Below are 16,099 nucleotides of genomic sequence, written 5' to 3'. Positions count from 1 at the left end.
CGGTGAGTAAATTCTTATTTTCTCTGACGTCCTAGTGGATGCTGGGAACTCCGTAAGGACCATGGGGATTATACCAAAGCTCCCAAACGGGCGGGAGAGTGCGGATGACTCTGAAGCACCGAATGAGCAAACACAAGGTCCTCCTCAGCCAGGGTATCAAACTTGTAGAACTTTGCAAAGGTGTTTGAACCCGACCAAGTAGCCGCTCGGCAAAGCTGTAAAGCCGAGACCCCTCGGGCAGCCGCCCAAGAAGAGCCCACCTTCCTTGTGGAATGGGCTTTTACTGATTTTGGATGCGGCAATCCAGCCGCAGAATGAGCCAGCTGAATCGTGCTACAGATCCAGCGAGCAATAGTTTGCTTTGAAGAAGGAGCACCCAGCTTGTTGGGTGCATGCAGGATAAACAGCGAGTCAGTCTTCCTGACTCCAGCCGTTCTGGAAACATATATTTTCAAAGCCCTGACTACGTCCAGCAACTTGGAGTCCTCCAAGTCCCGAGTAGCCGCAGGCACCACAATAGGTTGGTTCAAATGAAACGATGATACCACTTTTGGGAGAAATTGGGGACGAGTCCTCAATTCTGCCCTGTCCATATGGAAGATCAGATATGGGCTTTTACATGACAAAGCCGCCAATTCCGACACACGCCTAGCCGATGTTAAGGCCAACAGCATGACCACTTTCCACGTGAGATACTTTAGTTCCACGGTCTTAAGTGGCTCAAACCAGTAGGATCTCAGGAAATCCAACACAACGTTAAGATCCCAGGGTGCCACTGGTGGCACAAAAGGGGGCTGAATATGCAGCACTCCCTTAACAAACGTCTGAACCGCAGGCAGTGAAGCCAGTTCTTTTTGAAAGAAAATGGATAGGGCCGAAATCTGGACCTTTATGGACCCCAATTTTAGGCCCATAGTCACCCCTGACTGTAGGAAGTGCAGGAATCGACCCAGCTGGAATTCCTCTGTAGGGGCCGTCCTGGCCTCACACCAAGCAACATATTTTCGCCATATACGGTGATAATGCTTTGCTGTCACGTCCTTCCTAGCCTTTATCAGCGTAGGAATAACTTCATCCGGAATGCCTTTTTCCGCTAGGATCCGGCGTTCAACCGCCATGCCGTCAAACGCAGCCGCGGTAAGTCTTGGAACAGACAGGGCCCTTGTTGCAGCAGGTCCTGTCTGAGAGGCAGAGGCCATGGGTCCTCTGTGCGCAATTATTGCAGTTCCGGGTACCAAGTCCTTCTTGGCCAATCCGGAACAATGAGTATTGTTCTTATTCCTCTCTTTCTTACTATTCTCAGTACCTTGGGTATGAGAGGAAGAGGAGGAAACACATATACCGACTGGTACACCCACGGTGTCACTAGGGCGTCCACAGCTATCGCCTGAGGGTCCCTTGACCTGGCGCAATATCTTTTTAGCTTTTTGTTGAGGCGGGACGCCATCATGTCCACCTGTGGCAGTTCCCATCGCTTTGCAAAGCAAGAAAGGATGCGCCCCTGACCCTCTTGCCTTTCTGAGAACGAAAGGACTGCATTTGATAATACGGTGCTTTCTTAGGCTGTGAGGAAACCTGAGGCAAGAAAGTCGACTTTCCAGCTGTCGCTGTGGACACGAGGTCCGATAGACCGTCCCCAAACAATTCCTCACCCTTATAAGGCAAAACCTCCATGTGTTTTTTAGAATCAGCATCTCCTGTCCATTGCAGAGTCCATAAGACCCTCCTGGCAGAAATGGACATAGCATTAATTCTAGAGCCCAGCAGGCAAATGTCCCTCTGAGCATCCCGCATATATAAGACGACGTATTTTATATGTCCCAGGATTAGCAAAACAGTATCCCTGTCGAGGGAATCTATGTCGTCTGACAGAGTATCTGTCCATGCTGCTACAGCACTACACATCCAGGCTGAAGCAATAGCAGGTCTCAGTAGAGTACCAGAGTGTGTATACACTGACTTCAGGATAGCTTCCTGCTTTCTATCCGCAGGCTCCTTTAGGGCGGCCGTATCCTGAGACGGCAGGGCCACCTTTTTAGATAAGCGTGTCAGCGCCTTGTCCACCCTAGGGGATGTTTCCCAACGTAACCTGTCCGTTGGCGGGAAAGGGTACGCCATCAGTAACCTCTTAGAAATCACTAGTTTCTTATCAGGGGAACTCCACGCTTCTTCACATAATTCATTTAATTCATCAGATGGGGGAAAAGTCACTGGCTGCTTTTTCTCCCCAAACATATAAACCCTCTTGGTATTAACAGGGTTAATCTCAGAAATGTGTAATACATCTTTCATTGCAATAATCATGTATCGGATGGCCTTGGTCATTTTAGACTGTAAATGTGCCTCATCATCGTCGACACTGGAGTCGGACTCCGTGTCGACATCTGTGTCAACCATCTGAGATAGAGGGCGTTTATGAGCCCCTGACGGTTTCTGAGTCGCCTGGGCAGGCGCGGGCTGAGACCCCGGCTGTCCCAAGGCTGCAGCGTCATCAAACCTTTTATGTAAGGAGTTTACATGGTCATTTAAGACCTTCCACATATCCATCCAATCAGGTGTCGGCCCCGACGGGGACGACCCCACACTTATCTGCCCTTGCTCCGCCTCCACGTAACCCTCCTCATCAAACATGTCGACACAGCCGTACCGATACACCGCACACACACAGGGAATGCTCAGACTGAGGACAGGACCCCACAAAGTCCTTTGGGGAGACAGAGAGAGAGTATGCCAGCACACACCACAGCGCTATATAACACAGGGATTTTCACTTATAATAAGTGATTACCCAATAGCTGCCTTATACTTTTTATTTGCGCCTAAATTTATGTGCCCCCCCTCTCTTTTTTACCCTTCTTGTACCTGGATACTGCAGGGGAGAGCCTGGGGAGCTGCTTCCAGCGGAGCTGTGAAGAGAAAATGGCGCTGGTGTGCTGAGGAAGAAGGCCCCGCCCCCTCAGTGGCGGGCTTCTGTCCCGCTTTCTGTGTAAAAAAATGGCGGGGGTTTTTACATATATATAGTGCCAGATTGTATATATGTATTTTTATTGCCAAAAGGTACTTCAATTGCTGCCCAGGGCGCCCCCCCCCCCCCAGCGCCCTGCACCCTACAGTGACCGGAGTGTGTAAGTGTGCTGGGATCAATGGCGCACAGCTGCGGTGCTGTGCGCTACCTTAAATGAAGACAGGAGTCTTCTGCCGCCGATTTCGTCGTCTTCAAGCTTCTGTTCTTCTGGCTCTGCGAGGGGGACGGCGGCACGGCTCCTGACGATCGAGGACAGGTGCCTGTGTTCGAACCCTCTGGAGCTAATGGTGTCCAGTAGCCTAAGAAGCACAAGCTAGCTGCAAGCAGGTAGGTTTGCTTCTCTCCCCTTAGTCCCACGCAGCAGTGAGTCTGTTGCCAGCAGAAGCTCACTGAAAATAAAAAACCTAATAAATACTTTCTTTACTAGTAAGCTCAGGAGAGCCCACTAGGAGCACCCAGCTCTGGCCGGGCACAGATTCTAACTGAGGTCTGGAGGAGGGGCATAGAGGGAGGAGCCAGTGCACACTAGATAGTACCTAATCTTTTCTTTAGAGTGCCCAGTCTCCTGCGGAGCCCGTCTGTTCCCCATGGTCCTTACGGAGTTCCCAGCATCCACTAAGATGTCAGAGAAAAAACAAGCAGACTTGTATCTCGCAGACCATACGTGTATCTCGCAGGGTTCCGGTATGAATGGTCGACCATGTTATGGTCGACAGTCATTAGGTCGACCACTATTGGTCGACATTGACATGGTCGACATGGACACATGGTCGACGCATGAAAATGGTCGACACATGAAAAGGTCGACATTAGGTTTTGTTTTTTTTTCTTTTATTGTGTCGTTTTTTGCGTAAAGTGTCTGGGAACCCCAATTAGTGCACCGCGTCCCCTCGCATGGCTCGCTTCGCTGGCCATGCTTCGGGCATGGTGCCTTCGCTCCGCTACCGCTTCGCTCAGCACAGATTACTGTTCCAATCGTAGTCCACGTGGATCGTAAAGTACGGAAATGTTCCCCAAAAGAAAAAAAAGAAAAAAAATTCATGTCGACCATTTTCATGTGTCGACCATTTTCGTGTGTCGACCATGTGTCCATGTGGACCATGTCAATGTCGACCAATAGTGGTCGACCTAATGACTGTCGACCATAACATGGTCGACCATGTGAACGGATACCATCTCGCAGGGTATCATATAAGCTCCTGTGTGTCCTGTGAACTTGCAGACTGGAAATCGCCAAGAGATGAACTTCTGGAACTTGTGGGTAAATTTACTAAGCAAGAAAAAAAGAAATGACTGATTGCGCTATCTCTCCAGGTGCGTATATGAATAAAGACACGTTTAAATCACCTCTCTGGTTTTTATTTTAATGCAAAAGTTATATCTTATACAACCATATATTAAAAAACTCAATATGCATGCATACTTATTAAGAACTCGTTCTAAAAGTTATAATATTATTTCTCTGTTTAAACATCCAGTGCTCAGACCTGTTAGGAACAATTGTTAGTTCCACTGAAATCAGTGCAGCATAGCTTGTATTTCCACAGCATTAAATGGTGTTTTTCCAAAGATAATGGAACTCAGTCCTTTGTATAAGGCACAGTTCTTATTCATATACTGGGCATAGTCCATAAACTGACAGTTTATTCACTGTAATAAGCCGCTTACCACCGTGTCCGTGAATACAGACGTGCTGGGGAGATCCTCGCTGTGCACAGCGGCAGTGTTTACTCTCCCTTTCCCCGTCTGTCCTCCGTGGTGGTAGCGGTACTGGATGGTCTCTACCTCTCAGCGTGTTGGGGCCGCTTGTATGTGGACGCTTGCAGAGCAGACTCTCCACCTGGCTGGCCGCGTCTCCTCTAATTGCGGTTCAGCTTAGGTAGCAGGTGTGTGAGGTCTCGCTGGTTGTCCTTAGCTCCCAATCCGGCAGGGTAGATCCCAAATTGTGGTGTCGCTTGTCACTTGGCAGGGTAAACAGCAATTCTCTAACGCGTTTCGCACACAGGTGCTTTAAAAAAAAAAAAAGCACCTGTGTGCGAAACGCGTTAGAGAATTGCTGTTCACCCTGCCAAGTGACAAGCGACACCACAATTTGGGATCTACCCTGCCGGATTGGGAGCTAAGGACAACCAGCGAGACCTCACACACCTGCTACCTAAGCTGAACTGCAGTTTCTTGTTTAATGAGGAGGGAGAACAAGTTAGTTCTCCACCTCATGATCAAGTTTGAGCTGTACGTACACAGGTACAGCTGGACAGAGATTGCAGCTTATAGTTTATTTAAATTATAAATTAAAAATTAAGCAGTATAATTAATCAATTAGCGCCTGGATCAGGGTTGTTTTTTTAAATTTACTAAGCGGCGTGATTTGCTTTGACTAGCATTGTCATTTTACTTTTCCTGCTTGAACACATCAAGAAGTGGCTTGTTGGTACATTTACCCCTTGGGGTCAAACCTCCTGTATGTGCAGCACCTTGTGCACTAAATCACAGTTTAGGTTTCGTTTCAACTAAACAAATTCAATTTAAATTATCATGCCACACAAACAAAACTAAAAAGGACACATTGACCCATTAAAAATATTCTTTATAATAATAATAATAATACTACTAATAAAAATGTTATATTATTAATGCTTCAATGTGCCTTGTTTATTTGTGCGGCATACATTTTTAAATTATGCTGTTTTAGTACAAACCTACTCTCTGTGACTATAATGAGTAAAAGAATAGATTTATAAGATTAACGATTTCTCTGGGGACCGTGGCTTTGAAGTTTTCCTTTTTAATCTGTTCTATGTACTTTAAAGCATTAGCAAGTGGCTTTTCAAAAGCAGCAGGTTCCCTGGTTATAATTATTTAGCATCAGGCTTTTGGTGCTTTTATACGGAATTTTTAGTAATTTTTTTTTCACTTTTCACGTTGTTTACCTTCATATGGGCTAGGAAACCCCCAAAAGTCTGCAGAGCTCTCTTATGGGAGCGGCGCTGTATATTTATTGTTAATTATGTAATCAACAAAATTTAGGAACAATTAACTTAAGGCCCATACACACTTGACGATGTTGCTCTATGAGCAACCCGGGCAGGGCGGTCGGCGACCGCCCGTACACACTGAGCGATGACTGCTCATATCGCTCAGTGACGTCACGCAGCCGCCGGCCGTGCATGCAGCTCCTGGACGACAGTCCAGATTGAGCTTGCATGCATTGCTGACAGCGACGATCGTTGCCAACCCGCAGGGCCGCGCATCATTCGGCGCCGGCGGCAAACACACTTACCGATAAAATGAGCGACTATGCTCAGAAAGGGGGAAAATAAGCAACGTCGCTCATTTTATCGGCAAGTGTGTATGGGCCTTTGGGCAAACCTCCAGACCATCCTGATTGGGCAGGACAGTCTCACTTTTCAAGCGCTGTCCCTCCCGCGGGCTGCAGTGTCCCTCAGGGGAGAAAAGTTGGGAGATCACTCTCCCTCACCCACTGCTCTGCACCCGTACACTTTAGAGAGAGGCTGGGGTCAGCCCAGCAGCTCAGAATGAACTGGGCACGCCCCAAGTGTGATGCGTGACCAGGACCCCAATATATCACACCATGGGGACATTGTGTACGGGCACATGCCCACAAATACTCAATTATTGCTTACCAAATGTTAGGTGGTATGACTTAGGGACAAATTTGCTTTTAATGGATAGCAACCAATCAGAAAAAAGATTGCATCTGCCTAGTTCAAGTTACAAGTAAAGCCAAAGTCTAATTGGATGTTATGGTTTAGCACCTAAATGCGATGCTGGTAACCTGGTAAAAATGCTTTAGCTTAAAAGCCCATCTTCACAAGAACTGTCAGTGTTCCCAAATTAATGGTTTCTAATCCACATCATCTGAATGATAATTAGCATTTATAGGGACATATTGTATTGCATATTCTTAATGCAGAATGGTTTGGTAATATTCCACCAAATAATTTTCTGGCATGGAATGTGTTAAGGCGTTAGAACTACAGATCTGCACTTCTGCGTATTTTAGGAGGGTGAATGGGTCTCAGCTGTTGGTTGTTAAAGTAGTACATGACATCTGCTTTCTAATCCTTGTAACTCCTCCACACATTACAGACTACAGAAATGTAGATGACAGGGGAGACACAGCCACAATCGCTGCAGGGAAACACACTACATAGTGGGAAAATTAGTAGAGACATAACTTACTAACAACTGCAAAGCATTTTCTATGTATTTATTTTCCGGTCAGGGATAAAATGGTCCATGATCCATTCTCAGTAATGTTTGGAACCCAGAGCTTTAGTTTATAGGGGTATTTCATGTTATTAGGAGCACCATGCTTAGAATAAACATACTGACAATTAATTTGTCTTTTCTACACTGGGATTCAACACCAGCTTCTAGTAGCCTCTGGGATCCCACGCTGGCAGCTTGCAGCCACAAGGATTCCACACCAGCTTCTAGCCACCACAGGGATGCCACACCAGCAGCTAGCTACCACAGAGAACCTAACCCAGCAGCTAACCTTACTGGGATCCAATGCCAGCAGCTAGCCACCACAGGCTTCCCACCCCAGCAGCTAGCCACCACAGAGAACCCACCCCAGGAGCTAACCTTACTGGGATCCAATGCCAGCAGCTACCCACCACAGGAATCCCACGCCAGTAGCTACCCACCACAGGAATCCCACGCCAGCAGCTACCCACCACAGGAATCCCACGCCAGCAGCTAGCCACCACAGGATTCCCGCCCCAGCAGCTAGCCACCACAGGAATCCCACCCCAACAGCTATCCACCACAGAAATCCCACCCCAACGGCTAGCCACCACAGGAATCCCACGCCAGCAGCTAGCCACCACAGGAATCCCACGCCAGCAGCTAGCCACCACAGGATTCCCGCCCCAGCAGCAATCCACCACAGGAATCCCACCCCAACAGCTATCCACCACAGAAATCCCACCCCAACGGCTAGCCACCACAGGAATCCCACGCCAGCAGCTAGCCACCACAGGAATCCCACGCCAGCAGCTAGCCACCACAGGATTCCCGCCCCAGCAGCTATCCACCACAGGAGTCCCACCCCAACAGCTAGCCACCACAGGAATCCCACCCCAACAGCTAGCCACCACAGAAATCCCACCCCAACAACTAGCCACCACAGGAATCCCACCCCAACAGCTAGCCATACTGGATTCCAATGGCAGTAGCTTGCAACCAAAGGAATACCACACCAGCAGCTACAGTAGCCACCACAGGGAAACCACACCAGCAGCTAGCCATATTGGGATTCAATGCCAGCGGCTAGCCACCACAGGAATCCCACCCCAGCAGCTAGCTATACTGAAATCCAATACCAGCACCTTGCCACCAAAAGAATACCACACCAGCAGCTACTGTAACCACCACAAGAATCCCACCCTAGCAGCTAGCCCACACAGGGATTCCATTCCAGCTGTGAGACTTATCACAGCGTCCAGGGGAAAGTGGTTGGGGGGTAATTCTGAGTTGATCGCAGCTTCAAGTTTGTTAGCAATTGGGCAAAACCATGTGCACTGCAAGGGAGGCAGATATAACATGTGCAGAGAGAGTTAGATTTGGGTGTGGTGTGTTCAATCTGCAATCTAAATTGCAGTGTAAAAATAAAGCAGCCAGTATTTACCCTGCATAGAAACAAAATAACCCACCCAAATCTAACTCTCTCTGCACATGTTATATCTGCCTCCCCTGCAGTGTACATGGTTTTGCCCAATTGCTATCAAAAATCCTGCTGCGATCAACTTGGAATTACCCCCATAGTGTCCTCTTAGGCTTAGAATAAGGAAGGAATAAGGCAGCGGTGGCCAACCTGTGGCTCTTGAGCCACATGAGGCTCTTTCTTTACTCAAATGTGGCTCCCAACACTCAAAGTCACATGACCACAACAGATACAGAAACCGCTGCACTCCAGCCAGACACACAGCAACACTACAGGGACTGAAAACTGAGGGAGCCAAATACTATAGGTGAGAAATCCACTGGCAAATATAGGACACATAAGGGGCTGCTGCAATCACGGGCTTGGAAACTTTTAGCCTGGGGTGCAGACTCAAGCAAGCGGCCCCATTTTTTTTATAGGGAATCTGCAGTCAAGTGGCCCTGGAACACTTATATTGCACTGGCCCAGGGGTCAGATGGCACCTTTATATGGATTTGGCTTTTTCAATTATTTTATTATTTTATTATTTATTCAATGTATTTTATGTTGGATTTGGCTTTAAAATGTATCTTATGCTGAAACTAGCCTTTTCAATGTATTTTATACCGGCAGTGTGTCCTAGCTGGCATAAAGCCACACCCCATTTTTGCACACGCGCCTTCGGCTCGATGTCGACTCTTTGACGTACCTAACAAGATTTTTTGGCTCTTTGTCTTTGCCTGGTTGGCCACCCCTGGAATAAGGATACTCCACTCCCTCCCTAGCTGGCAGAGCAGCTTTAAATACCACTGTGCATTAGCTACAAAAACATCAGTATCTTAAACTGAAGATTTGATACAATGTTATGCTAATACACATAAATATCACCGTATAAACAATACATTCTGATGTCCTCACTTTGTCTTATGCTTGACATACACCAGGCATTTTGGGCATTTTGGTCGTGACTGGCTGTAAGGTGTGCCGCAGAGCCGGAGCCGCTGCTCAGTGGAGTGCGGTGAGGTCAGCGGCTAGTGAGGCACTACAGCCATAATGTCCGCCGAATCCTGCCGATGACCCCTAGCCAATGCCCGCTACTGCCTCTGAGCCGGTACCCGCTGCCACTGACAATGGCTTACAAACTCGCCCACAATCAACTGACCCAGCCCTCCGCCACTAATTTCTATCTCAGTCCGATGCCGCCAATGCCCGCTGCCTGCCTGCTCATCATACTTGTGATATATTGAAAATTTTTATAGAAAAAAAAAAAAAATTAGTGTTTGGGACTGGGAAGGGAGTGGGAGGAGGACATGAATGCAATTCTGTTGTCCTGGGCTTCCCTTAACTTAATGGAGAAGGGTCTGAATGGGTTAAAAAAAAAAATTAAAAAATGCGTGAGGTCCCCCCTCCTAAGTATGACCAGCCTCTGGCTCTTTGAGCCGGTCCTGGTTGTTTAAATACTGGGGGGGGAAATGGACAGGGGTTTCCCGTATTTAGACAACCAGCACCGGGCTCTTAGACCGGTCCTGGTTCCAAAAATACGGGGGACAAAAGATGTAGGGGTCCCCCGTATTTTTAAAACCAGCACCGGGCTCCACTAGTCAGAGAGATAATGCCACAGCCGGGGTACACTTTTATGTAGGTCCCTGCGGCCGTGGCATTAACCCCCCAACTAGTCACCTCTGGCCAGGGTACCCTGGAGGAGTGGGGACCCCTTAAATTAAGGGGTCCCCCCCCTCCAGGCACCCAAGGGCCAGGGGTGAAGCCCGAGGCTGTCCCCAGCACCCCTGGGCGGTGGGTGCCGGGCTGATATACCATGTGTGTAAAAAAAGAATATTGTTTTTTGTTGTGGAACTACAAGGCCCAGCAAGCCTCCCCCGCTTGCTGGTACTTGGAGAACCTCAAGTACCAGCAGGCGGGGAAATAACGGGCTCGCTGGTACCTGTAGTTCTACAATAACAAAAAATACCCAAATAAAAACACAAACACACACACACCGTGACAGTAAAATTTTATTAAAACACACTTACACACTCACACATACTTACCTACATCCCACGCCGGTCACGTCCACTTGTCCAGTAGAATCCAATAGGGGTACCTGTAAAAATGAGAGATTACTTACCTACATCCCACGCCGATCACGTCCACTTGTCCAGTAGAATCCAAAGGGGTAGAGGCACCTGTAAAAATGAACATTACACTGACATATGTATGATCCACGGGAGGGAGAGGGAGAGGGAGAGGGAGAGAGACGAACTAACTAACCTGCTGCTGCTGGAGCCGGCGGAGGAGGACAGCCGCACGTACTGTACGGCCACCGCTGCTGCCTGTCAGGTGACCGGGAGGACGGAGCCAGAAGGGGAGAGCTGCACGCTCCGCAGGACCGCCGCTGCTGGTAGTGAGGTGAGCGGTAGCCGGAGCAGGAGGACGGGGGGGAAGGGGGGAGCCGCACACACTCAAGGCCCACCGCTACTCCCGGCTATCATTAACGCCGGGACCCGCCGCCTCCAGTGCCGCATGTGGGTGATTGGACAAGCGGATCCAGCCCTGGATCCGCTGTCCAATCACAGGTGCCTTGCTGACATGGGGGTGGTGTCCCTGTCAGCGAGGCACTTGGAACAGTGCCGCTTTCCCTATGTTTTTTCATGGGCTTTTACAGCCCAGTGCTAGGCTCCGCCCCCCGCACTGTCTCCGTTCCCATTATCCACGGGAGGCACTGCTATCAGTGCCTCCCAAAGTACTTTAAAGCAGTAACATGATTAGGATTCAATAAAGAAGATACTTATGACACAGAATACGTGTCATAAGTATCTTCTTATCACAGGGGAGGCACTGCACGTCCCTGCCGCTGCTGTACCTTTAAAACAAACTGTGAGCCCAGGCAGCCACAGCGCTGGGATCATCTGGGAGGCTCAGACTCAATCGTGCATAGGCCATGACCTATGCCATGGAGATGCGGCGGTGACATCATAGGTCACGCACGCCATATCCCACAAGCCAGGCAGCCCACCCACCCACCTTCCACATCCAAACCCCTCCCTCCCGCCACCCTCCCGCATCCACACCTGCCCTCCCACCCACCACCCTCTCGCATCTACACCTGCCCCCTCCAGCCAACTACCCTCCCACATCCACACCTGCCTCCTGCCTGCCCGCATGCATCTGCACCTGCCTGCCCGCTGCTCAGTACTCGCAGCACTGGAAGCAACCCCGCCACTGAGGGACAGACAGGGAGGAGGACAGATGACTGTAGGGCTAATATTTGTGGGGAATAATGGATGTGGGGGAACAATGTAACTTATATGTGGAGGAATATATTGTACGTATGGAGCAATGTAATTTTTGTGTGGGAGCAAAATTATTTATGTGGGGTGTAATGTGATTGCTTCTTCTATGGGGAATAATGTAATTGTTTTTTCTGTGGAGGCCAATGTGTGTGTGTGTGGGGGGGGGGGGGGGGGTTTACTGTGGGGGCCAATGTGTGTGGGGGGTTTTCCCTGTAGGAGACTGATGGTGTGCCTTGGCAATTTCAAAATAATGTACAGTGTGCCGCGAGTTAAAAAAGGATGAAATTCACTGGCTTACACGCTATGATTATATGCCGATCCACCCGATATTGGAGAATAAGATAATTGTAGTGTGTATGCAGGTGACCGATCCAACAATATTGATCAGTCGGGAATGCCAGATCATCCAGCATATCTGTTGCTATATTGTCTGAGCTGAAAGTCGGCCGCACATGCAGTGTATGCCCTACCGTGGCTGACTCACATGGGAAGGACCAGGGAAATGTCTCCTGAGGTGCGCAGATATCATGGACGATACCTGGGGAGATAACTGCAGCTTCCGAGGCCGCCAGATAAAATGCCTGCCGGTCTGATCGGCATTTTATCTGTAAGTGTGTGCCCGGCATTACTGTAACATATTGCCCACATATACAGTCATGGATTGCTATATCTGAGATAGTGAATAATCAGTGGCAAAAATGTATAAATCCAGGATGTCAGCAGAGTATTACTACTTACAGAGGGGTGACATACTGTATTACGCAGCACTTTTATATGTAATGCTTTATCACCCACATCACTCCTTGCACCAGTGGAGCTTACAATCTACATTTTTCTAGCTCAAAAAACAAAACAGCAGACATTATTTTCGGCCAAATCTATTAAACTAATAATATATCTTTTTGGACTCTGGAAGGAAACTGGAGCACACAGAGGAAACCCATACAAACAAGGAGAGACTATAAACTCCACACAGATTGTGCTCTGGTTGGAACAAAGCTCATTGAACCAGCAATAAGCAAGCTACCCAATAAGCAAGCCCACTGTGCACAGTTTCCAAGCATTTCACATCACATGAAAAGTACAAGGAAATTAAAATGACTTTATAAATAAATGACACAGTCATCCCTGATGCTGGTACCCATGCAGGCTACATCACTGATTTGTTGTAGGAAGGTCGTTTTCCTTTATAGATTACAAATTTGACATCTAAATCATTTAAAGGTATACGTTCAGGATCCCGGCAGCCGGAATACCGACAGCCATCAGAACACAGATGACGGAAACCCGACAGTCAGGATCCCGAACGTATTAACGGCCGCCTTAGGTTTAGGCAGCGGGGTGGGGGAGTGTTAGGGTTAGGCAGCGGGGTGGGGGAGTGTTAGGGTTAGGCAGCGGGGTGGGGGAGTGTTAGGGTTAGGCAGCGGGGTGGGGGAGTGTTAGGGTTAGGCAGCGGGAAAGGGGGGGTTAGGTTTAGGCACCAACAGGGTTAGACAACAATAGGGAGGGTTAGGCTGCGGACAGGGAGGGTTAGGGGGTAGGGGAGGGAGGTTACGGTACTGCCTCAATCAGGATGCCGGCGTCGGGATCCTGACCGTCGGCATCCCGACCGTCAGCTTTTCATACTGAATCCCATTTAAAATGTACATTACCACAATAGGATTCTAATAAGGGGTGGTCTTCAGTATGCAGACTATCGGGATCCCGGCGCACAGTATACCGGCGCCGGACTCCCGACAGCCGGCATACCGACACTTTTTCTCCCTCGTGGGGGTCCACGACCCCCCTGGAGGGAGAATAAAATACGCACCACCGTGCCCGCAGCGTGGCGAGCGCGAGCCCGCAAGGGGCTCATTTGCGCTCGCCACGCTGTCGGTATGCCGGCGGTCGGGCTCCCGCCGCCGATATGCTGGTCGCCGGGAGCCCAGCCGCCAGCATACCATACTACACCCCTAATAAGTGTGCATGTACACAAATGTTTTTTTTTTTTGCAGACACCTAGCGCTAGCACCCATCACCTTGTTGCTGCTGGTGTTACGATCACTGCATAAAAACTGTGTGATTATACGCTCAGCAGTCAACTTCCATTTAACCCTTTCAAACATATATAGCAAGCGAGTTAAACCCCTTACTTACTGTATAGAGATTAGTGCACAAGGTTTGTTCTAAGTATGAACTTTAAACGATATAATCAACGAAGCCCTAGGCTAATATCTATGAGTTCCAGACAATGCAGCAACTTAAATATAAATTAGTAATTTAAAGTAGTAGGGAACACAGGTGGGCTGCACAGTATCAGTGTATATACAGGGTGGGGGTACAGGTGGGGCTGCACAGTGTCAGGGTATATACAGGGTGGGGGTACAGGTGGGGCTACATAGCATCAGGGTATTCACAGTGTGGGGCTGCACAGTGGCAGTGTATACATACACATTGTGGGGGCACAGGTGGGGCTGCACAGTGGCAGTGTATACACATGGTGGGGGCACAGGTGGGGCTGTACAGTGACAGTGTATACAGTGTGGGGGGCACAGGTGGGGCTGCACAGTGACAGTGTATACAGTGTGGGGGGCACAGGTGGGGCTGCACAGTGTCTGGGTATACAGTGTGTGGGGGGGGGGGGCGCACAGGTGTGCTGCAGTATCTGGGCATACACAGTGTAGGGGCACAGGTGGGGCGCACAGTGCCAGTGAGTGTACACAGTGTGGGGGGCACAGGTGGGCTGCACATTGTCTGGGTATACAGTGTGTGTGTGGGGGGGGGGGGGGAGGGGCGCACAGGTGTGCTGCAGTATCTGGGCATACACAGTGTAGGGGCACAGGTGGGGCGCACAGTGCCAGTGAGTGTACACAGTGTGGGGGGCACAGGTGGGCTGCACAGTGCCAGTGAGTGTACACAGTGTAGGGGCACAGGTGGGCTGCACACTGTGCTTCTTACCTGCTCTAGTCTGCAGGCAGCAGCAGCACAGCAGGACACCCAGTGCAATCACTCCGGAGGGGAAGGCGGCCCAGCAGTTCATTCTCCGTGCGGGCATATCACATATTCCAGAGTTCTCCCAACTCCATCGCCCTCTGTGCCCCCAGCAGCCGGCTCAGCCTGTGCGAACTCCGGGAGCACGCAGAGCGGCCTGACGTCAGCCGGTGCTGGGGGTGGGAGAGGAGGGGAGTGTGGGCTGCAGGCTGCAGGCTGCAAACTTTTCCCCTGTGTACAGTCTGCTGCAGAGATTACTCCTGGGAGGGGGAGACACCAGCAGGCTGGGCAGGGGCACAGGGGCGGGACATGAGGATTTGTTTGGGTTGTAGAAATACAGCCGGGGGAGGGGGGTGTTACTATCATGTAATACTCACTGTAGTCTATATGCATCAAGCAATGTTATCCTATAGGTGCACCATTGGTGACACAAATACTGTATATTGTATGGGCATTCCCTAGTAGTGTGTAACACAACCAGGAGTGCACAGTGTACATGCAATACATACAATTTACCTGTGCACAGCTGCAGTGCTGAATGGAGTCATTTATCAGCAACTTGTATTAGAAAACCAGAGAGACATTTTTTATTTAGATGTTTACAAAAAAATTATTTCTCATATTAAAATGACATTGTGCTTCTTTTTACATACCAGAAACATGGGACAGTGGAGGAATGCATTCTGTATTTCCATCCAAAACAGTTTCGTTTTGGTCCTTTGATACAGGGGGTTCCCTTAAGGCTCCAATGTTCACCTCTGCTTTCCTATATCTCAGGCTGGGTACACAAGATTATCTGTCCAATCTTTCTGGTTGGAGTGATAATCTGGTAATGTGTGGACAATAAAGCATTTGCTCCCAAAACCCGGATAATGGTAAAAAATGGTAATTCTGATAAATTGGTTAAATCAAATGGATTTAACCAATTTGTCTGAACGTACCTTTTTTTCTGTTTTCTAGTGTTTGGGAGCAAATGGTAATTTTTTATTTGTTCTAATATTTTACAAGATTTTTATTCCAAAAATAAATATTGGACAGATAATCTTAAACTGGGTACATATTAGACAATTTTTGGAAGGATTGCCCGATTACTGAAGTATCGGAACGAGAAATCGTTCAAATCGTCAAATGTGTACGCACTTA

The 16,099-nt window shown here is 48.9% G+C and overlaps 1 protein-coding gene across 1 annotated transcript in view; it reads right to left on the bottom strand.

Moving 5' to 3' along the window:
- The window catches only part of LOC135056579 (chondroitin sulfate proteoglycan 4-like), a 75,105-nt gene extending 59,860 nt beyond the window's left edge, over window positions 1-15,245 (bottom strand). Inside the window, exon 1 of the mRNA XM_063961933.1 lies at window positions 14,924-15,245. Coding sequence (XP_063818003.1) covers window positions 14,924-15,020 — 97 coding nt within the window. The 5' untranslated portion in view covers window positions 15,021-15,245. The remainder of the gene's footprint in view (window positions 1-14,923) is intronic.
- Between the last annotated feature and the right edge of the window lie 854 nt (window positions 15,246-16,099).

Source organism: Pseudophryne corroboree, chromosome 1, assembly GCF_028390025.1.
Source record: "Pseudophryne corroboree isolate aPseCor3 chromosome 1, aPseCor3.hap2, whole genome shotgun sequence".
Lineage (NCBI taxonomy): Eukaryota > Metazoa > Chordata > Amphibia > Anura > Myobatrachidae > Pseudophryne > Pseudophryne corroboree.
The sequence above is the reverse complement of the archived record's forward strand: the minus strand, read 5'-3'. Positions and strand labels throughout refer to the sequence as shown.